Here is a 22,449-nt window from a genome sequence, read left to right as displayed (position 1 = left end):
ATTTACCGATTTAATGAAGCATATCATTAGTCAAAGTGAAACACACAAAATGGAAAGAATAATTACAAGCCGGCAGAATGCCAGTGATCGCATGCTCACTTATTTACTTATTTACACACATTTCTACAAACCATGATGAGTGTGTGCAGTACAGACACCAAAATGGTAATATGTTAAGGACTAACTGACAAGTTGGCAAAGAAAAGAGTATTCATATTTTCTTCATTATTTATACACACATGTATTGTACTGTTCAAAAGTTTGTGGGTCGGTAAGATTTTGTGCTCACCAATGCTGCATTTATTTGATCAAAAATACAGTAAAAAATGGTAATATATCATAATGAAATATTACTATATTACTATTAGTCTTCAGTATCACATGATATTTCAGAAATCATTAATATGATGATTTGGTGCTCAAGAAATATTTCTTATTATTATCAATGTTGAAAACAGTTGTTCTGCTTAATAGTTTTTTATTTATTTTTTAAAACCATGATAAAAAAAGTATTCAGGATTATTTGATGAATAGACAGTTTGATGAAAAGAGTACTAACATTTATTTGAAGTACATTTTTTTTGTAACATTATGAATGCCTTTACTGTCACTTTGTATCAATTTAATGCATCCTTGGTGAATAAAAAAAAATCGTACATAAATCTTACATACAAATAAATAATGTGACCATTTGGTCATAAACTGACGGATGGCAAAAAATGGACTATTACTGCACATTCTTGTGACTGATATCTCTGCCACCTTTGTTCAAAGATTCATTCACACATTAACTAGGTTCACAGTTTCTTTCTCATGATTATAGAGCACCAAATCAATAATTTATTGCTTTTCTGCTATATTTGAAATATACAAGGTACTTTCAACAGACCAAATAACCCCAAGAGCGCGAGTCTTTCCACAGCAATAACGGACGGGTTAAATATCACTGTAGTAATATCTGTATTATGTAACTTATGTTGCCTTACATTTATGTAGCATTACGTGATACTATTTCAAAGTGATTTTCGTCATTTTGACAGATTATAAATAGCATTTACCTGTGAAAACAAACCTGGAAAGAGACGTGAGGAATGAAGGAGAATAACGAGAGAGTCTTGAATTATTAATGGAATATATCGTACATTAAATTCAGGAGATCAGACCACAAATGTGCAGTATATGTTGTCCTTTTTCATACTTTTACAGCGGATTGCAAAGGGAAAAAAGAAAATAATCACGAGGAAAAGAAAGCAGCGACTGAAAAGAGCTTTTGCCATAGATATTCTTGTTATAACATGTCACGTTAAAATACAAAGTACAACGTTATTCTCATGATGTCTGAAAATAAATCATGAAGGAAAATTGACAGCTCATCCAGTTAAACTGACGGATCAGCTTTATTTGTAGGGCAACCTTATGATTTGAAATGATTCGTTTCAGCCTTTTTGAATGAAAGTTCCCCAAACCAGAAGTGCCACCCATAATTCAAATCGCAGTAAGCTCATCAGGAATAAGGTGGATACTAGTGAGATAGTTTAAGCATGATTTTATCACTATTTATTTAACAAGGTCACGCTTTATCTCTTTCAGTGTTTGGACTTCTTTTATTCTCTCAGAATTACTCTGATGTAATTGAATATCACATTACCATATTCTTTCATGTCATTCTTTTCTTTCTCTCTCACAGTTATCTGTGTCCAGCACTAGGGATGCTACATTGCAGTTGTCTGTGTTTGACCAAAAGGGGGTGCAGTTTGATAATTTCACTTCCTGTTTGGTGAGGTGGTCCTCCTCTGACCCTGGTCTCCTCTCACTGGGCCCCCAGTCCACAATGACAGCGGCAGAAAGACCAACTCAGACAGGCTACACACAACATGGTGTTTTGCTTTGCACTGTATAATTTTGCCATTTTGGGGTTTTCACAATATTGTGTAAATTGATCAATTACGCTCATTTGTTTGTCCAAATCTATTAAGTTATTCAAAAATAGATTAATGCAATTCATGCATGAAATGAATACACTGCTTCTATTATGAGTTATTCGCTATTATATTTAAAAATGTCAGACTGATACAGCTGTCCTGATGCCATAATTTTTTTTAAAGAATTATGCTTTATTTAGTTCTGTGGCATAATATTTTAATAATATTTCTTAAAAGCAGTTACATTATTATTATTATTATTATTATTATTAATATTATTATTATTATGCTATTTCTAAATGAAAAAGCAGTGAAGAAGTTTTTGTAAAATATTATTAGTTATTTAGCTATTTCTAAATCAATAGTTCATAACAATTAATTTGATTAATAACACTTTACTTTGTACAGTATATATAGATATACTGTATACATGTATATATGAGATTACTTAATCGTTATAATCAAGCAGTGAAGCAGTGTTGGTAAAATATTATCAGTTGATTATTATGTTATATTATTATATTATGTTATTTCTAAATTAATAATTAATTATATTTAATATATATTCATATATTTTAAAATTTATGTTGTAACTTGTTTGAAATCAATGAATACGATTTATTTTTACTTGGTTATACCACATACAATTTTTAGAGTAATTAAAGTGAGACTTTTTCTTGAAAATGGTATAAAAGTTTGATACTATATGAAACCAACACATGAGTACATTTATAAGACACAGGATTTAGACTAGATTTTTTAAAAAGATTTTTCTTTCCTTATTGTGGACAATCTTATTTGCCATTGAGCTTAATCTAATCAACTCGCCTTTTCTACAGCCTGCCAGGTTCTTCAGTCCCACAGACAGACAGGAACCGTGACTGTCAATGTCACTCTTACATGTCCAGAGGTGTGTGTGTGTGTTTATTGTGTTTTTATTTTGATCTGTTCTGTAATGTGTCCATATTTATGTTTGTATGCCCGAGTAACACTTGAACTATGTGCGCTGTATAAGATGTTGACAGCTCCAGCATCTCAATGTGTGAATCTGCGTTTGGTAGATGACCTACAGTGGGCCAGACACTCTATCACTTTATTCAACCATCCAAAAGTCACAGTGAGCGAATTCATCCCTCTCCATCATATCTCATCTGGCCGTTTTTTTGTTGTATTTTAATGACTCCTCAATCAATCCATTCATCTCTGTAGGAAAATCTGACTTTGATCTATGGTTCAGGTCACTTTCATATCTATCTACAAGACAACCAATTGGCAAGCATTAACCACATGATGGACACCAATATAATACAGGTTGGAGAATAGTCTGTGCAGGTTCAAATATTTCTTGTAAATATTTTGCAATATAAATAACTAGTTCACTTATAATCTTTCTATCCCAGGTGTCCCCACTTCAGTCTGGTTCTTCGACTATTTTGGCTCATGACCTCTGTCTGACCTCTGATCCTGCTGTGGCCTCCATTTTTGTCTCTGACATCACAGATTTCCAAATTGACTTCATTAATATTGTATGACGGAGACAGACGCTCCTCATCTCTTGCATTACTTTTAGGCATTTTACTACACTATTACATTTTTATCATCTCATGTTCACTGAATCTTTGTCTCCTCCTATGTTGATGGTTTTTAGATTGAGGTCAGACATTCTGCTGTAGTACGAGTGCGTGTTCTGGATTCAAAGAATCAACCGTTTCTTCATCATTTCCTGTTGCTCATGAACCTCGTGCTGATCCCTTCTTCATCAATCATTTCTGTGGAGTGAGTCCAGACCATGTGTTTTGTATCAGTCCTATTTCACTATTTACATACATTTGCATGAGATAAATGTTTGCTGCCCATAATGGAAAGGTTCAATCTCTAAATTCTGTCCTATGACTTCTTAATAAAGAGTATGTAATATCTAATACATCATATAAATGAATAGATATGCTGGGGTTGAGGTGTTGGTGAGGTGCTGTAAAATCTGTAAGGAGTGATGCAAGTGGCTTAGAATTGAATAAGGATGCATAACTGAATCTAAACTGAAATAGTAAACGGAATATAGAATTCTAATTCAGTTTGAAATGACGGAAATACAATTAAAATGGTATGAAATTTAAAGAAATAACTGCTATAGGAGTCATTTTTATTGTAAAGTTTCAGTGTGAATTACAAATAAATTGTATACACATATGGGGTATTTCCATTTTATTTTCAAATTATTTGAATATATTCATTTTTTATTTCTGTCATTATTTCTTTCACATAGAAATTATAGTTAAAACAGATGGCTTTTGAATTGTATTTTACTGTATGCTTACAGGGAGGCGGGGCCCGTGGACGAGTACAGCGTGGGGTTCCATGTGACAGGCCTGGCAGTGGGCGTGGTCAGTCTCCACCTCTCAGCAGTGGACGGTCATGGGCGTGTTATGAGCTCCCCCCACAAGAATATGCAAGTTTACCCTCCATTCAGTCTGCAGCCCAGTAGACTCACTCTGGCAGTTGGAAGTGTGCGACAGGTGTGTGTAACAGGATGCACCAAACCATATGTTAGTTCCCTCAGAATTGCATTTTTGAGTATAAAGATGTATTTGATGTTCAGGTGAAATTGGAGGGAGGGCCTCATCCTCAGTCCAGCGTCAGGTTCTCCGTGAGTGACAGCTCTATTGCCGTGGTAACAGAGACTGGACTGGTCAGAGGTATGGCAGTGGGTGTGGTCAAACTCAGAGGAGCTGTCCAGACACAAGATACAGAAGCACCGCTTACCTTTGTACAGGTAGCACACACATGGATTTTTAATAGATTTTCTGCGATGTGAGGCCATACATAAAAAAGTATTATTTACACAGACGACCACATACCCGTGGCAGTAGTTGTAGGGTCCGTTCACACAGAACAAGTTTTTGCATTCCACTGTGAACAAGTTAAAAGAAGTTCAACACGCCTTTATGCTCTTTCATTTCTCTGCCCCATGTCTTGCATTTTTGCATTCCACTGTGCTGCTTTTCCATAGGTTTTCTATGTAAACATGTGCTAGACAAAATGTTGCATCTCAAAACTTTTTTTTTCATTCTACTACTGTGTTTTGTTTTTAAAGGGATAGTTCACCTAAAAATTAAAAATCTGTCAGTAATTACTCACCCTCATGTCATTCCAAACCCATAACACTTTTGTTCATCTTCGGAACACAAATGAAGATCTTTTTGATGAAATCTGAGAGCTTTCTGTCTTCTCCATTGACAGCTACACAACTACCACTTTGACGCTTCAAAAAGTTCATTAAGAGATCGTAAAACTAATCTATATGAATTAAGCGTTTTAGTCCAAATTTTCGGAAGAGACACGGTCGCTTAATATAATGAACATAATAAATGTACGCTTTTATTCACATTTAAACATTCATCATTCATCAGTTGTGGAAAACGGAAGCTCAAGCATGTTCGCTTGTAATTAATGACAGAATTTTCATTTTGGAGTGAACTATCTCTTTAAACACAAAAAAAAAATTTCCGTTTGAAATGTCCCTTAATCACATAATTATAAAGATGACTCAGGAGCAAACATATATGCATGATTTAATTTTCCATTTCCATGGCACCCAGGATGAATAATTAATAGGCCTAACGACTTACCTACTGCAGCTAATCCAACCTTCATCCCATTCCACCTTAATTAAATGCTGTAACCACTATGTGTTCTCTATGTATGAGAACACATCTGTTCTCGTACACAAACACATCATGCGCTTACATGGTCTTATTTATTATTTAAATTGTATTAAAATTTTACCATAATAAATGTACACATTTCTAAGGGTGTTCACACTTGTAGTTTGGTTCTCTCTTGGTTCTTTTTGTCTTGGCCAAAAAAGAAAATGATACATTTAGTACTGGTTTGCTTAGTGTTTACACTGATTTTTAACACCGATACAAAAAAAACACACACACTAAAAAACGCTGATATATGATATATACTTTGAGTCAGAACTTACCGAATATAGAAAACAATGCTGTGTGCTGGGCTGAAAAACAGCATGTGACAAAAAAAGTCTGTCCAAATTTACAGTTATCTTAAAAGAGTAGGCAAAAAGTACCCAGATGACCTACTACTAGATTCTGAAGTGTGCATAAGATAGACACTTTACCATCCCATTAGGCCACGGGAGAGCATTTATGAATGGCAGTGAAGTGACGCAACATGATAATGACACACTCATACTATATAGAACATACTTTTTTAGTGGTAGTATAGTAATTACTTAATTAAATAAGTACCTACTCAACAGAGTTTGTGATTTTCCGTGTGCTTGCGCATTCTCTCCTTTTAAGTGTCGCATCTTGTGAGATTGTGCTGGTTTTGGTTCATTTAGATGCCTTTGGTCAGTATGGGATTCATATCTCAGTCAAAATGCACAAGAGAAAAGGTGGGTCTCTAGCACCAGAGTTCATGTTAATCAAACCAAACCTACTAAGTGTGAATACACCCTTAAAGATATAATGCTTTCGCATAAACCTAATAATTGCGATTTAACTGTATGTGACGTGATCAGGATGAAGTGGAGGTGTTTAACCTGACAGCAGTGAGGATACAGGCTCCTTTAGTTACTCTATCTGTAGGAACAGAGGTTTGTCCTTCTCATGCTCATTATTATTGTGTGCAGCCATGTTTTTTTTGCTGCATGTATAAGGAGGGGTTTGGATGAATCTTTCCTTTTAGATGCCGGTTTACGTGATGGGGAAGGACAGCGGTCAGAACCCTCTCTCTCTGGGTAGTGTCGAGTCTGGCCTCAGGTTCCACTGGAGTCTGAGCAAACCGTGTGTGCTGGAGATCAAACCCAGGCATGCACAGGTGAGATGCACACACACAGCTTAAACTGACTTGTGTCACCATGGTACAACAATACTACGCATGTTCTAAAGAGAGAAACCCGTAATTTAGAGCGTAAATGGAAAAAAACTAACTTAGAGGTCTTTAGAATCGCATGGAAAGACAGTATGTCACGTTATAAAAAGGCCCTAAAAGCGGCCAGGGCTGGGCATCTCCGCAAACTAATAGAAAACAACCAAAACAATCCTAGGTTCTTATTTAACACCGTGGCTAGACTAACAAATAAACCAATGTCTCCTGAACAAAATATTCCGTTACAGTTTAGTAGTAATGATTTCATGAAGTTCTTCACTGAGAAAATAGAAAACATCAGAACCACAATTGTAAAGTTCAATCCTCAATCGCGCCTTATAATTCAGCCTCAATTATCAACCTGCAAGAACAATTACAGTGCTTTACAACTATAGAACAAAAAGAGTTAAATAAACTTATCACTTCATCTAAAACAACAACATGTTTATTAGATCCTATACCAACTAAACTACTGAAAGAAGTATTACCTGTAGTGGAAGAGCCTCTCCTCAATATTATTAACTCATCTTTATCTTTAGGTCATGTTCCAAGAACATTTAAACTGGCAGTTATAAAACCACTCATTAAGAAACCACAATTAGATCCACATAATCTAGCAAATTATAGACCCATTTCAAATCTACCTTTTATGTCTAAAATACTAGAAAAAGTTGTGTCCGCCCAACTGGGCTCTTTCTTGCATGAAAATGACATCTATGAAGAGTTTCAGTCAGGATTCAGGCCGCATCATAGCACTGAAACTGCGCTCATTAAAATCACAAATGATTTACTTTTAGCTTCTGACCAAGGCTGTATCTCAATACTAGTTTTACTTGATCTTAGTGCTGCGTTCGATACTATAGATCACACAATACTCTTAGATCGACTACAAAATTATACTGGTGTTCAAGGACAAGCATTAAGCTGGTTTAGATTGTATTTATCTGACCAATACCATTTTGTTTATTTAAATGGAGAAAAATCGATCATAACTCCAGTAAACTATGGAGTGCCGCAGGGATCTGTGTTAGGCCCTCAGTTATTTTCAATATATATGCTGCCACTTGGAAATATTATAAGGAAACATGGAATTAGTTTCCATTGTTATGCTGATGACACTGAAATCTATATTTCATCACGGCCGGATGAAAACGCTAAATTATCCAAATTGACAGAGTGTATTAAAGATATAAAAGATTGGATGACGCGCAATTTTCTTTTATTAAATCCAGACAAGACAGAGGTAATACTTATCGGTTCAAAAAACCGCCCACAAAACCTCTCACAATACAACTTTAACATAGTAGGATGTCCTGTTACTTTATCCTCTACAGTAAAAGACCTGGGTGTTATATTAGACTGCAACCTGTCTTTTGAAAATCATATTTCATATGTTACAAGAACAGCCTTTTTCCACCTTAGAAACATTGCTAAGCTACGTAATATGCTATCAGTTTCTGACGCAGAAAAGTTAGTTCATGCATTCATGACCTCGAGACTAGATTACTGTAATGCTTTATTTGCTGGTTGTCCTGCATCCTCAATAAACAAGCTACAGTTAGTCCAAAATGCCGCCGCTAGAGTTCTAACTAGATCAAGAAAATATGATCATATAACACCAATTTTATCATCACTACATTGGTTACCTATAAAGTTCCGTATTAATTACAAGGTATTGCTACTGACTTATAAAGCCCTAAACGGCTTAGCTCCAGTCTATTTAACCGATCTTCTATCGCCCTATAATCCATCGCGCTCTTTAAGGTCACTAAATTCTAGGCTTTTGGTCATACCTAGGATATCCAGATCCACCAAAGGAGGGAGAGCATTTTCACATTTAGCTACAAAACTCTGGAATAGTCTTCCTGATACTGTTCGTTGCTCAGACTCGCTCTCCCAGTTTAAAACTAGATTAAAGACGCATCTCTTCAGCCAGGCATTCATATAATACTTTTAATCTTACAGTTAAATCCAACCTCTAGTTCATAAACGCCAGAGGAGAACTGGCCCCCGACTGAGCCTGGGTTCTCCCAAGGTTTTTTTTTTTTTCCATTAGGTGACCTGATGGAGTTTTTCGGTTCCTTGCCACTGTTGCCTTTGGCTTGCTCAGTTGGGGATATTTGGGGATATTTAATTAAATTAATCAATCAACGATACTATTGATCAGCATTACCAAACGTGGACGTTCCACTAGAAACAAACATTGATGTATTGAATGAATTTAATACTGTGAAGCTGCTTTGATACAACCTATGTTGTGAAAAGCGGTATATAAATAAACTTGACTTGACTTGACTTGACTTGTATGAGCACTTGTTTGTTCATTATGCTGTCTGTTTTAGGTGGGCGTTAGTGTGTCTCCCTCTCACAGTTACTCTGTGCTAGTGAAAGCCGAAGCTCCAGGCAGGACCAGCCTCAAAGTGCGTGTGCAGCTCGAAGAAATACACACCAGCAACACTTCATTATCTGATCATCTCACTGACGAGATACATATTCTGGTAAATACATCTTCCACAAAGAACCACCAATGACAAGCTATTTATAGGAGTCACATCATGAGGAAGCAGATTTTCCTTGATCTTCTGAGATAAAAGTGTTCTGTACTGTAATATAAAATCATACTGTAGAGGCTTGTTTTTATAATTAGATTTAATAAAATAAAATAATAACAATGTACTGTAACCCACACAATCTCAGAATACATAATTCATCACAGATTATTTTAGTCAAACAGATTCAACAAGGCTAATCAGCAAAACAGATTTCTGCATGTTTAAAATACTCAAGAATGAGTTAATGGATGAATAATATTTAAAGTCGCCATAAAGTCAAAATAAACAATGCAATGTTGCAGCATTTATTATTAATGATTTATTCGTGCACATCATTATTATTTTTTTATTCATGCAGCCTCATAATTTTAAATCAAAATAACTTCCTCTCCCTCTCGCAACAACATCCCTTCTCTGATAACATGTTTACTAGCGACTAGGGCGGGACAACCTGTCACTCACATGACATCAATAGAAACAACAACCATCCAATCAAGTCCCACCCAACATTATTAATTCGAGAAGCTGTTTCACTCAGATAAACGTCACTATAGGGAAGAAAAAACTTGTTTTCTCTATATATTGTTTTTTCTTTTTCTCTAAATGTATCTCTTCTCTTTTGTTCTCCCTATTTTCTCAGGTGTTTGAAGAGATGCAATTAACAACAGGAACCCTAGGTTCCATCCTCATGTCTCCCCTTTCTCAGTACACCCTGCAGAGCAATAAGTGAGTTTGTATGTCTGTTTCATGTCAGAAATTTGTATTTATTTATTTATTTATTTTTTGCCCAGCTTAAAAAAACATAATTTAGCATCCACTCCATGAAGTCTGTTCTACATCATTGCCTGATCAAAATTACATTTACATATCCCCCCCCCCCCCCCCCCCCCCCAATGAAGAATTGGTTTCATATAATCTCAGAAACAACCACAAGTATTTTGCTGTTTAGTCAACGGACTGGTTACGCTTGACTAGGTAACATCACACAGCTTTTAAAACGTGTGTTTTCAGAGACTCAGTCTGTCCAGTCCGTTACACATTTAGCCGGTGTGTCTCAGGGGCAGGGCTTGTCACTGTTGATGATCAAGGGGTGTTGAGAACAGGACCTGATACAGGCGTGGCTCTTTTGGAGGTTTTTGCCATGGACATTTGTGGTATCAACCAAACACTGTTGATCAGTGTGAAGGTGAGTGTTCATCATGATTATTATTACCATAGGTAACCCTCATTTTAGATCCTCATGTCAACCTTTTTCCTTCCTTAGGTGTCAACAGTGTGGTTTGTACGTGTTTTGACTGTGTCATCCGTGAACAGTGATGATGAGAGAGCCCTTCCTGCCTACCCTCTGGGCTGGAGCATCCATTTCAAAGCTCTATATTATGACAACATGGGACAACAATTCCACTCCCATAATATGCAAACACTGGTCACCACTAACAGGCAATTACACAGATAGACATGTTTGTGTGACTCCAAGTACTCGCAGTAGTGGTTTAATCTCTTTTTTTCTGTCTCAGAGATGACCTGGTGCAACTGATAGCTGACAAAGACAATCAGTCGTTTTTGGTTCAGACGGTGTCACCCGGTCTTACTGTTTTGAGGGTGCAGGGAGACCCTATAAACCCTTTTCTGAGCGATTACACCACTCTGTTTGTGGTGCCTACCATCTCAGAGCCCCCAGGATTCCTGCGCTCTGGGGATATCATCTGTTTCAGCTCTCCCATTACAGACCAGCAGGGTAAATCAGTTGGTTACTAGCAAGCAGAGCACTGGTTTTAGTTTTTAGTAAACAAACCCTTCATAAAGTCCAAAGTATACTCCATTTTTGATGTGAACACTTTATGTATGCTTACGGCCGAGCGTGTAGCCTTTCAAAGTATACTCCTGTGTGCAAAAACATGCGCTTAAAAGCACAGTATGTAAGTTTCACCGCTAGAGGTCACTTTTTCAAAGCAATAACAAAAGCGTAGCTTGATGATGCCGTGAATGAGCGTGGAATCATGGGAGTTGTCATCTTCAACTCCACAGCTGATGGAAAGCTCGAGACTCAGGCAGAAACCATGTTCATGGATGAACTAATGTAATACATTTTAATAACGTTACTGTGGTATAAAGCAGGGCGTGGCCGAGAGCATTGCTGTTTTAATTATGTTTATATGCCGCAGTCGGCCGCTGCTGCTCGTTTCGTTTTGTTGTTTATGTTTATTTTTATGATTAAAGTTACGTTTAAAGTCCACATCCATGTCAAAGTACACAAGACAAACTAATTAACAATTAAGGTGCAAATTTAAGCTGAACATACAGAATATGCATGTCTGGCTTGTGTGTATGTCATGCATGCTGTACGCATACCCTTGTGTATGCATAAAAACCGAAGTATACTTTGAGCATTAGAGTATAGATTGTTTTTTGTTTTTTCCTCTTTAAAGGTCGGCGAGGGAGATGGGATGTGTCATCAAGTCAGATCCTTCAAATTAACTCTGAGACTGGAGTGGCATTTGCAAAGAATTCTGGGACGGTAGTGGTTTACTACAGGCTAGAGGATGGGCAGCAAACCTTCAGAGAGGTAATCAGTGCCGTGGTATTACATAAATGTCCTCACATTTTGTGACATAATAGCTCTATTCCCCCTTACCTTATATACAGCGAAGCTGTATATAAATTGTAGTTGACAATGGAAGCCCTTCGAATTAAAAAAAAAAATGTCCAAATCGATCACTTGTGTGGTTCCATCTCTGTTAGGATGTGGCACGGTAGCTCACTAAGTTTTGGAACAGACCCATTGTGAATGTTTTGTGGTGTCATGCAGGTAACAGTGGAGTCTGCGTCTATTCCTGTGATCATTCTTCCTGCTGATAGGCTCCTCACTAACTGGCCCGAGGCTTCAGAATACACAGTCAGAGTGGATCTCAACACCTCTGCTGCCAACATAGGTGACTCCTTTCACCTCCACGTGAGATTCAGGAAGGCCAGTGTACACAAAACGTCTGACATGCCATTAATCCGATTGTGTGAAGATTATTAAAGAATAATGAGGGATATTTAGACTCTTAAAGAGATTAAAGAAATAAAGGGATTATAATCCAAATATTTATTTCCAGCTGGAGGATCCACAGATCCCCTTTAATCGCTTAAACACTTAATCCTTAGACTAGAAATGATTCTCAGTGGTGATTATCTCTAACTGTTTAATAAGTACAATTAAAACAAGTGGTGGGTGGGAAGTTTTACTTGCGCATCTTCATTATCTCAACTCTATTTGATCTTCCTAGATCTTGGATCCGGGCAGGATTTTCACTTCCAGAGACATGGATAAATGTCTGTGCAGATGGAATATGAGGTTGTGACTGAGTGTTTCTTTTTCTTTCTGCATGGTAGCTCAATGCAATCTAGACCAGTGGGAGGTCATAGAGGAGAAACTACATCCTGAGGCAGAGCTACTGTGCTCTTTACACTTTGGTGCCCCCTACCTAGAGATAAGAATACTGCAGGATATCTTTCACGCAACGCCCTTCTACAATACAGACACAGGTGGAACAAGTTTTACAAAACCTAAAATACTTTTAAGATGCCGACTTTTTTTAAAGCCTCCTGTTATGCTTAGCGTCTGAGAGATTCCAACTGTGTTTTAATAATTCAAAAAACAATTGAAGTATCAATTTGATAAATCCTTGCTAATCCTAATCCTATGAGAATGGATTATAAACACATTTTCAAACTTGGTAACATGTTTAAAGCATCTTTCAATAAAAATATTTTTTAATTTTTTTAAATGTTATTATTTTAACCATGAAGCTAGCCTTTATGGTTGACCTGTCTTGTCATGTCCTGTTTCAGCTCAGTACAGCTGCAGGATCTCTGTGCAGCCCCAGTCAGACTCCATCCTCCATCTTCTGTCCACTCTGCCTGTCTCCATCTATCTGTCTGCGTGTCTACAGACTCAATCAGCCCCAGCTGCCCTGCCGTCGCTTCCTGACTCACCCCCTTCTTTTCAATCTTCCGTTCGGCTCCAGTATGTGCCAGCGTTCCATTGTCCTGTCACCAAGATCAAACTTTCCTCCCAGCAGCCTGTGGCTGAAATCACAGTGTTTGGCACCACAGACATGCTCAGTGCACTGAGGGTGAGAATGAGAGGGATCATGGGAGAAATCCTTATACTGCTTGACTGAATTAATTGTTTTTAAAATGCATTTGAAATTAAATGACTTTTCAGTTTCTTATTTCTTCACTCTTATCTAATTAGGTTCAGTCAGACACAACAGACATTGTGCTGTCTGATCCGGTCCGGTCAGATGAAGACCCCACCCTCCTCCTCATTAGAGTCTATTCAGCATCACATTTCCTGGATCGGGTACCGTCTACTGCAATCATTACCCTGAATACAGACCTTTCTCCACAAACACACGTCGTGATGGTGACTAGAATGATGGACAGCCAGGAGTCAGGTTAGAGAACATTAACAACATAATTAACAACACTTCTCACAATATTCTACATATGCGCTACCGTTCAACAGTTTGGGGTTAGTAAGATTTTTTTGTTTTTTTTGAAAGAAATTAAAACTTTCTTTAAATAGTATCACTTTAAATAGTGATGCCCCTGTAAGCAGCACAACTATTTTGAACATTGATAATAATACGAAATGTTTCTTGAGCATCTTTCTTGTTATTTCTGCTGTGCTGCACGCGCTGAATTAAAGTGACAGCGCATGTTTCGTGGTCAAAATGAACACCGATTGACCTAAAAATGTAGTAATTTCACCATAAATGCGATTAATTAAATAAAATGTAGTAATCTCACCATAAATGTATTTAATTAAATACTATTTTCACTTTAAGACCAGGGTAAAGCAAGGAAAACTACAATTTACCTCAACAAGGCGACATAATGAACGACACTCGTCTCATTCGTGGAGGTGGAAAAACATGTTTATAAGATTTATTGTATTAATTTAAATATAAAAGAAAAGGCATGAGAGTCGGCTGTTATTTTATATAAGTAGCCTACATGGTTAAATATTTGACCACTTGCTTTAGGAACTTAATATAAGTAGAAGTAATGCATTGAATAATAGGCCTACGTTGTTTAAATAAAACGTGCATACGTCTATTAAAGAGTGTGTATGTGTACAAAGAGAATCGCAATGCTGAGACGTTAAGACCGAGGGTAAATCAAGGGAAAATACATATTTCAACAAGGCAACATTATGAACACTCGTCTCATTCGTGGAGGTGGAAAAACAAGTTCTTTGTGACATGCGAGATTTATTGTATAAAGATTTAAATTATGCAAAAGAAAGATTATGAGTCTGCTGTTTTTGTCAATTTTAAGTTTGAATTTAAAATGTATGCTATGCGATTTTAATATAAGTACATGGTTAAATATTTTACCACTTGCTTGAGCAACTTAATATATAATTATATAAGAGTAATGCATTAAATAATACGTTGTTTAAATTGTATTTAAACGTGAATACGTCTATTAAAGAGTGTATACGTGTGTACAAAGAGAATCGCAATGCTGACAAAAAAAACTTTTTTCAAATAAAAGTTGCTAATAACTTCTGGATTTGAAATACAAATAGTGAGTATGTATTTGTGGTACAGCCGCGGATCACGCACTGCAAACGCAGCATATGTGAAAGCACTATTGCGCGTGCTGGTCTTCCACCGCATACGCACTGCAACACGCACCGCATACGCACTGCACACGGAGTATGTGTGAAACGGCGTAAGCAGGCACATTGCAAGACAACCAATGAAGCGCAACAAGCAACAACGCGCCAGTTGGCAAAATGATACCGAAGGTAGTTTCGTTTGGCTATAAAAATTACGAGGTAGTCGACAAAAAACGAGTTGCAATTTGAAGTTGCCTGAAGTTGCACAAAGAAAGGTAAGTTTTGAACGAATGCTAAGCACCTTATCGGATGTACCGTAAAACTTCAAATAATAGCCGAGTCCCCAATAGACGCCTGTCCCTTTTAAACTCTCCTCTCTCTCTCTCTCTCTCTCTCTCTCTCTCTCTCTCTCTCTCTCTCTCTCTCTCTCACACCAGTCTCTATGGAGGCATTCCAATTATATTATCAGGTTGGTCCAGTTTTTCAGAAGTGATAATTTTGAGGAGTGAGGATTTTATTGATGACGTTTAAAAAAGTTTAGGCTAAAACGACCCATGTCTATTTGAAAGTTAAACTTTTTTGGCAATATGAGGTCAATACAATACAGGACTGAAGCTGCATGCTGTGTATTGTTCTAGTGCAATATGCTGTTGAAATACAAGCATTTTTTGTGAAAATTAAATTCTGTTTTTTACTGTATTTGATTAATGTCATTGTATAAAAAGAGGTTTAAATAAATACAAATCTTACATGGTTTGTATAAATTTTATTTCTGTGGTAAGAGGACTTGAAATGACTCGAAACTAAAATGGTAGGACTTTGGACTCGACTTGAGACTTGTTGGCTTTGACTTTTGACTCGACTCGGGACTTGCCTCATCTTTGACTCGACTTGACTCGGGACTCGAGGGCAAAGACTTGAGACTTACTTGTGACTTGCATAACAATGACTTTGTCCCACCTCTGGAGAACAACATAATTAACAACACTTCTCACAATATTCTACATATGCGCTACCGTTCAACAGTTTGGGGTTAGTAAGATTTTTTTGTTTTTTTTGAAAGAAATTAAAACTTTCTTTAAATAGTATCACTTTAAATAGTGATGCCCCTGTAAGCAGCACAACTATTTTGAACATTGATAATAATACGAAATGTTTCTTGAGCATTTTCATTGAGCAAATTCAGCTTTGCCATCGCAAGAATAAATTATTTTAAAATATATTACAATAGAAAACTGTTATTTTCATTTGCAATAATATTTCAAAATATTACTGTATTTTTAAACAAATAAATGCAGCCTTGGTGAGCAAGAAACTTTAAAAAGCATTAAAAAGATCTTGCCAACCCCAAACTATTGAACTGTAGTGTAACAGACATCTTTGTTTCTGTAACGACTACAGTGCTTTTATTTGTATGTTCAGGTCACCTTGGAGCAGATTTGGGGCTTTTTTTCATTTTGATATTTGCTCTTTTTGCTGTACTGGCCACCACCGCTGCACTTTTCATAGGTAGGGTCACACATAAGAGTTTTAACTTTCAACAACACTGAATATGTTTGCTATCCAGTGATTCAGTGCTGTCCGACTTCAGGCCCTGCACATCTTATATTCTCTTAAATGTGTTCAATTTCCACAGCGTACAATACCATGCTGTCTCGCACACAAACTGTACCTGCAGTCCTCAGACTCTCTAATACAGGTGTGTTTGACCTCAAGGAGGTGCATGACACCCCCTCACATTTTATTTGATAGAGCCGCTTTACATTAAAGGTGCACTCAGTACTTTTATGTTAAAGTCAGCATGAAATCGAATCTATTTTCTAAATGCACCAACATTTGCTTATTATGATTTTAAAGTGCGAGACTCATATGCTTATTTTTTTAATCAATGTTTTCTAACTTTCTTTCAGAAGAGGACAAAAAATATTTATATCTGAGGATCCCACCATCACTGCGAACACAAGAAGTCCTGCAGAGAAAACAGTGGCTCTGGAATACTAACTAACTTACTGCACCTCTGTTATGTTATTCTCTCTGTCATAAATGAAAGAACCATGTACTTACAATGGGTTAAGATGCTAGTCATGGTTCATCTACAGTTCAGCAGTAAAAACATGCAAACCACTTCAGGTTCCTGAAGAGTATCATTTCTCATTTTCAGACTATTTTTACTTTAAAGTTTGGGGTCAATAAGATTTTTTTAAAGAAATGTATTCAGCATGAATTCATTACATTTATCAAAAGTGACTAAAGAAATGTATGTTACAAAATATTTTTATTACAAATAAATGCCGTTCTTTTCAACTTACATTATTCAAAAAATCAAGAAAAAAAAGTATTATAAAAATTTGCAGCACAACTGTTTTCAAAGAAATGCAGCAAATCAACATGATTTTTGAAGGATCATGCGACACTTTGGACTGGAGTAATGATGCTGAAAAATCAGTTTTGTTATCACAGGAATACATAACATTTTAAATAGAACACATTTTATAGTGTAACCAATTATTTAACAGTATTAATGTTTTTACTGCATTTTTGATCAGACTTAATATTAAGAGAAAATATTAAAAACATCTTATTGACCCCACACTTTAGATCAATAGTTTATAATGCTATAGTTACATGTACAGTCTGAATGTCACCCATCTAAACAAGAGACACAATATTTTCAGAAATTTTTTTTTGTATTACCTTGTGATGAGATCAAGTGAACAGGCAAGCATGACACGAAACCTCATCAAGCTGAATTTCTTACATTTTTCCCGTTTCACAGACAAAGCTTAAGCCTAGTCCTGGACTAAAATTAACTAAGCAATTTGCACTGACATATCTTAAAAAAAATTTGTGCTCTTGTTTTGTCTCAAGATGTTCATCAGTAATTTTTTTAAGGAATATTTATAAAAGCTACTTAAATGTCCTAATTAAACTAAGGCTTAATCCAAGCCCTGTCTGTGAAACCAGGCCACTGTATTTATGTAGCGGTGACAATGCAGATTGGCTGGCAAATGATCTACCACAACACACATACATAAATGAAAAATGAATCTTTATTTAAAGTAAGAGAGGGAGAGAGAGACAGGTTTGGTGGTTATACACCTCACACGCTCTGTGTTCAGACAGCACTTTGACAGTTTTCCAGCACTCTTCTCGGTTTAGCTTTCATCTCATTATAGATAAGAAACACTGCCTCGTTGTGGGCGGAGTCACTGAAATCCCTGTGGAGTGGCCAATCCTGTCTCTCCTCCCGTGGTCTCCCTCATCCTTGCATACTGGTTAATGAGAGACTAGTGCTGCTTTCTCCTGAACGAGCATCCTGTTAACACAGAAACAATTCAGTCAAAAACTAATTCTATATTTCGTCACACATCACAGTAGCAGAAAATGCATTTTTATGGGGGGAAAAAGCACTTTGAAAAAGCAGAGCAAGGAAAAGGTGTCCAAGACGCTTAAACGTTTTAAACAAGGTCATAAGCATATCATTGCATGTTAGTTGCTAGCGAGTGCTTTTTTAATGCGCTTGAGGTGTTTTCACCAATGCATTGCTTACATTTTACAGTTATTTTCTTATCTATAAATGTTAGAAATTCAAGCAAGTCGTTTCATTTTGAAAAACGGATCATCCTGACAGGGCTTTTGAACTTCAAAGACTTCAACAGAGTAAGAGAGTGCGACAAACAGAAATACATTCATATTATATATATATATATATATATATATATATATATATATATATATTATATATATATATATATTATATATTATATATATATATATATATATATATATATATATATATATATATATATATATATATAGCGCCTTTAATTTACACACAGTTTGGCCAAGAACATTGCTTAAAGGTACAATATGTAAGAATTTTGCATTAAAATATCCCATAATCTCAAGGCCAGTCTTACATATTTTGTTAAGTTGGTTACTTACAATATCCCAAATGTTTCCAACTATTTTTAAATCGTGAGAAAATTGCGATTTTAACCAAGGAAACGGGGCGTTAGAGCAGGGGGAGCTGGGAGTCGCCAGTCAATTGCGTCATATCCGCGTTACCCTCGGTTTCCGCTCGTACTGCGTGGAGTCCTGGACAAATGCGGAAGTTGTAGTTATAGCGTCTATCAAGCAACAAACGTTAGCTTGTTTCTTGCAGTCGTTATGGAACAATTATTCTTTACCGATTGCAGCTGGTTCTGTCGACAAAGCATGCTTAATTTGATATTTTCCAAATGTAGCATTCGGTAATAGTTATGTTTATGTAAGGGAAGTATTATTGCTTTAAGTTTGTGTTTAGTTTATTGGCATTGTTTATCACGTCTGGTGTTTATGGCCATGTAAATAAATATAGCATGCGTTATACATAAAGATTAATCAGTATTTTGGCAAATGATGTGGGTATGTTCGAATGTACTTTTACAACAATTGTTTAGAACACGTAAAACTGCGCCGCGTTATCACAACAATGAATTCGACATACAGTAACATCTATGATAACCAATTTAGTATTAAACCTTACTTTTCTTGCGGTTAATTCATTTTAATGAAATAAAAGTGTGATGAGGTTCAAGAGTCAGGAAGGAAGAAGACAGGGGTCGGCGTGACTGGGACTCGTACTTTATTCAAATAAAGCAAAACAAACAAAAGTCGCGCATTTACCGTGGCAACCGCGACGGCACAAAACAGTTCAAAAATGAGAGCTCGGATCCACCGGTTTTCTTTCTCTGCGTCCAATTTTCTCTTCAGTCTCTCTCGTTCCAGCGCCCGGCTTATAAGCGGTCTCTCCACGCGGATCACAGCAATAAGACACAGGTGTTCGTCATTTGCACTTGACCTACTTGCTCGTCTCTTCTCTCTCCCATTACAGACCGCGCTGAACCACGCCCCCCTCGCCACAAAAAGCATGTCATTATAAAAATAGAACTTAGCCTCATCCATGAACATGATTTTTCGATTCCCGTCTGACTGATTTACATCCACGGTGGAGTTTAAAACGACAGTTCCCATCATTCCACGCTCCTTCACATCGTCATCAAGCTACGCCGCTGATGTTGTTTGGAATGTAGCCCCCTCTACGGCAAAAAATTCTTGAATATTGTACCTTTAAGATGTACATTTGTTTCTCTTTAAAAATCCCCACAACAAATAAATTCTCAAAATAATTGTTAGCTGCTGCAAAATTCTCAAAAAAATTATAAAGTCATTCGGTTATATAAATTTGTGCTTTAAAGTAGTAATTAAACATTTTAAATAATAGAACGTGTATTTTTTGGACAGGGCACCAAACAATTAGATAGTGTTGAATCATTGAGACAGAAATCTGCAACTGACTCATTGGCTATCTTCTGAACTGTGCGCCAGCAGGGCAGCGAGTTTCAGAGCTTCACCAGTCAAGCTTCAGCTTCAAGAAGAGAACAATGATCAAGTGGGAAACACTAGGTCGGTCTGTGTCGGCGTGTTGCCATGGCGCTGCTACATTTACAAGCGCATGTGTGTGTATCTCTGATCTATGAGTGCATTTCTAGCCATACTTCTCCCACACGAAAACATGAATTCATTAGTCATCTTCTGAAGGCTGTATTTTAATGTGTTAGTGTGACATGTTCTGAATGCTCTGTTGCAGGAATGAAGAAAATCCCAATGTGAGATTCTGCTTATGAGATAATCAAGAATCCATGTGACGACTATATTGATAAACTAGGTTCTTTCATGCATTGGGTGGTGTCTGTGCACTGGCGATACCTTCTGTGAGGCGAGCCTTTCCTCCGGTAGGCTGGCACAGCACTGTAGAGCATCCTACACATAAGACCACCGTCTGTGCGTGACTGAACACCGTAGTGATCTTATAACAGCCTGCAAAGAGAATGGCGAATAATTTCAAACATACTATAATACACAAATCAATGTCTATTGTATGTGGAACACAATTTTTCTGTTATTTTATACACAAAAATAAATAGCTCATACAGAATTTTTATTTTGATTGTCACTCACGATGCTCCATGTCATTGTAATTATTTCCCTCATTAAAGCTGTTAATTACACAGTTTTGTACCTTTATTTTTGTCAAATACTGTCATAGCTGGTTGGTTTGGTTCATGGCTTATAACTCATAAATAAAGACTTTTTAAAAAATCCCTACGGGAAAAATATTCCCACAACAAAGCTGATGATAATTTTTGTCCTGTTCCCCATGAGAACCAATGTCTCACAGGGGACCTGCTTGTTTGCACAGAGCACCAAGGCTGCAGATGTTACCTGGGCATTTGACATCCATAAAATAAGAGTTGGGACTCTGTACGAGACGCTTCTTCTTGTGTCTTCTCTTCTCCTCCTCTGGCGTTGGGTGCAACAAGTCCTTCGCGAGCTGAAAGTGATGAGAGATGTGTCAATCACCTTTGCCAACTGGCGTAGAGAATCTCAGCCACGATAGAGTTATTTAAAACTCTTAGAAATAAAGGTTTCAAAAGCAGATTTTCACAGTGATGCTACATATATATAAACATTTTAGGTTCCCCAAAGAACCCTTAAGTGAAAAGTTCTTAAAAGAAACTTTTTTGTGTGTGTGAAGAGCATTAATAATCCTTTTTAAGAATCCTTTTTTATGCAATGGCAAGGTTATGGTTGTTAAATGTTCTTCATGGAACCATCAATGACAATACAGAACCTTTATTTTCAAGAGTGCATGACGCAGCCATGTTGTGGCATTTTAACTCAGCTACAACGATAATACAATATACAATACTCGTGTAAACGTTGTATCGGGAAAAAAAGCGTTTTTTACATAACAATAGCATAAGCTTGATGATAGAGCTGATCAGCTGATTGTCAACACCACCACTACAAAGGGTGATCTGATTCATGACACACTTCCGCCTAACAAACTATATGAGGCACATCCACGCGTATTAATTCTATTTAACGTATTATTTATTTACTAAATCTCAACTACATATAATAGTGACGGTTTTATTTGTAAGAGAAGCGCGGTGCTCTCCACGAGTTTCTAACGCATGCAGGCGGCCATCTTGTCGTTCCTAAACACATAGCACGCGCTTCGCCCTTTTCTACTAAGTTTTAACCTCAAAATATGTGAAATTAATTCAACGTGGTCAGTAAGATCATGAAGACAAAAGCCTCCCCTGATCAATCGATGCGATGAAATCCACATATCAAGTGTGATTACGTTTTAAATGGACTTGATTGTAATAGCACGCACTTACAGGCATGTTGGCGACAGTGGAGCAGCAGCCGAAAAGGGGGGGCGAGCGGAAATACATGGCGTATATGAACGGGGCTCGTGAGCAGGGGCAGGAAATACTTCACATTTAATAAAAGCATTTCTTCTTAACTCATATTAACTAAGTATTGAGCTAAGACAGGCTGTGGGTTATGTTGGATTGTTGAATTGTGACATAGACTCTCACTATCATGCTTAATAATACATAAAGGC

The 22,449-nt window shown here is 36.8% G+C and overlaps 2 protein-coding genes across 3 annotated transcripts in view; one reads left to right on the top strand and one right to left on the bottom strand.

Annotated features, from left to right (window-relative positions):
• LOC307172326 (nuclear pore membrane glycoprotein 210) overlaps positions 1 to 17,043 on the top strand; it is a 28,266-nt gene extending 11,223 nt beyond the window's left edge. Inside the window, exons 17-39 of one of the 2 annotated variants that reach the window (XM_079894622.1) lie at positions 1,688 to 1,877; positions 2,762 to 2,832; positions 2,938 to 3,039; positions 3,132 to 3,233; positions 3,323 to 3,448; positions 3,571 to 3,698; positions 4,243 to 4,438; positions 4,522 to 4,695; positions 6,469 to 6,543; positions 6,636 to 6,767; positions 9,161 to 9,316; positions 10,011 to 10,096; positions 10,382 to 10,556; positions 10,635 to 10,810; positions 10,888 to 11,108; positions 11,800 to 11,936; positions 12,180 to 12,303; positions 12,749 to 12,901; positions 13,208 to 13,491; positions 13,614 to 13,815; positions 16,410 to 16,496; positions 16,624 to 16,686; positions 16,901 to 17,043. In XM_079894622.1, the coding sequence (XP_079750748.1) occupies positions 1,688 to 1,877; positions 2,762 to 2,832; positions 2,938 to 3,039; positions 3,132 to 3,233; positions 3,323 to 3,448; positions 3,571 to 3,698; positions 4,243 to 4,438; positions 4,522 to 4,695; positions 6,469 to 6,543; positions 6,636 to 6,767; positions 9,161 to 9,316; positions 10,011 to 10,096; positions 10,382 to 10,556; positions 10,635 to 10,810; positions 10,888 to 11,108; positions 11,800 to 11,936; positions 12,180 to 12,303; positions 12,749 to 12,901; positions 13,208 to 13,491; positions 13,614 to 13,815; positions 16,410 to 16,496; positions 16,624 to 16,686; positions 16,901 to 16,992 (3,252 nt within the window). In that variant the 3' untranslated portion in view covers positions 16,993 to 17,043. Of the gene's footprint in view, positions 1 to 1,687; positions 1,878 to 2,761; positions 2,833 to 2,937; positions 3,040 to 3,131; positions 3,234 to 3,322; positions 3,449 to 3,570; positions 3,699 to 4,242; positions 4,439 to 4,521; positions 4,696 to 6,468; positions 6,544 to 6,635; positions 6,768 to 9,160; positions 9,317 to 10,010; positions 10,097 to 10,381; positions 10,557 to 10,634; positions 10,811 to 10,887; positions 11,109 to 11,799; positions 11,937 to 12,179; positions 12,304 to 12,748; positions 12,902 to 13,207; positions 13,492 to 13,613; positions 13,816 to 16,409; positions 16,497 to 16,623; positions 16,687 to 16,897 lie in introns of both variants that reach the window. The other variant, XM_079894621.1, reaches the window with a different exon arrangement.
• Positions 17,044 to 18,019: 976 nt separating this feature from the next.
• Positions 18,020 to 22,319, bottom strand: rps27.2 (ribosomal protein S27 isoform 2). The gene is made up of 4 exons (XM_079895640.1): positions 22,220 to 22,319; positions 21,255 to 21,363; positions 20,739 to 20,849; positions 18,020 to 18,303 (listed from the first exon to the last, which is right to left on the bottom strand). Exons 1-4 carry the CDS (start codon positions 22,274 to 22,276, stop codon positions 18,275 to 18,277), a joined length of 306 nt encoding a protein of 101 aa, XP_079751766.1. The 5' UTR covers positions 22,277 to 22,319; the 3' UTR covers positions 18,020 to 18,274.
• Between the last annotated feature and the right edge of the window lie 130 nt (positions 22,320 to 22,449).

This window comes from Squalius cephalus (genome assembly GCF_949319135.1).
Source record: "Squalius cephalus genome assembly, chromosome: 15".
In the NCBI taxonomy this organism is placed as follows: Eukaryota; Metazoa; Chordata; class Actinopteri; order Cypriniformes; family Leuciscidae; genus Squalius; species Squalius cephalus.
The sequence above is the reverse complement of the archived record's forward strand: the minus strand, read 5'-3'. Positions and strand labels throughout refer to the sequence as shown.

What these genes read in the sequence shown, in the direction of transcription:
- rps27.2 (XM_079895640.1), bottom strand. Translation starts at nt 22,276, where the DNA reads ATGTATTTCCGCTCGCCCCCCCTTTTCGGCTGCTGCTCCACTGTCGCC. An exon ending in CCACTGTCGCCAACATGCCT is followed by an intron (nt 21,364 to 22,219) that starts GTAAGTGCGTGC and finishes CATCACTTTCAG; the next exon opens with CTCGCGAAGGACTTGTTGCA. An exon ending in AAAGGCTCGCCTCACAGAAG is followed by an intron (nt 18,304 to 20,738) that starts GTATCGCCAGTG and finishes CTGTGTTAACAG; the next exon opens with GATGCTCGTTCAGGAGAAAG.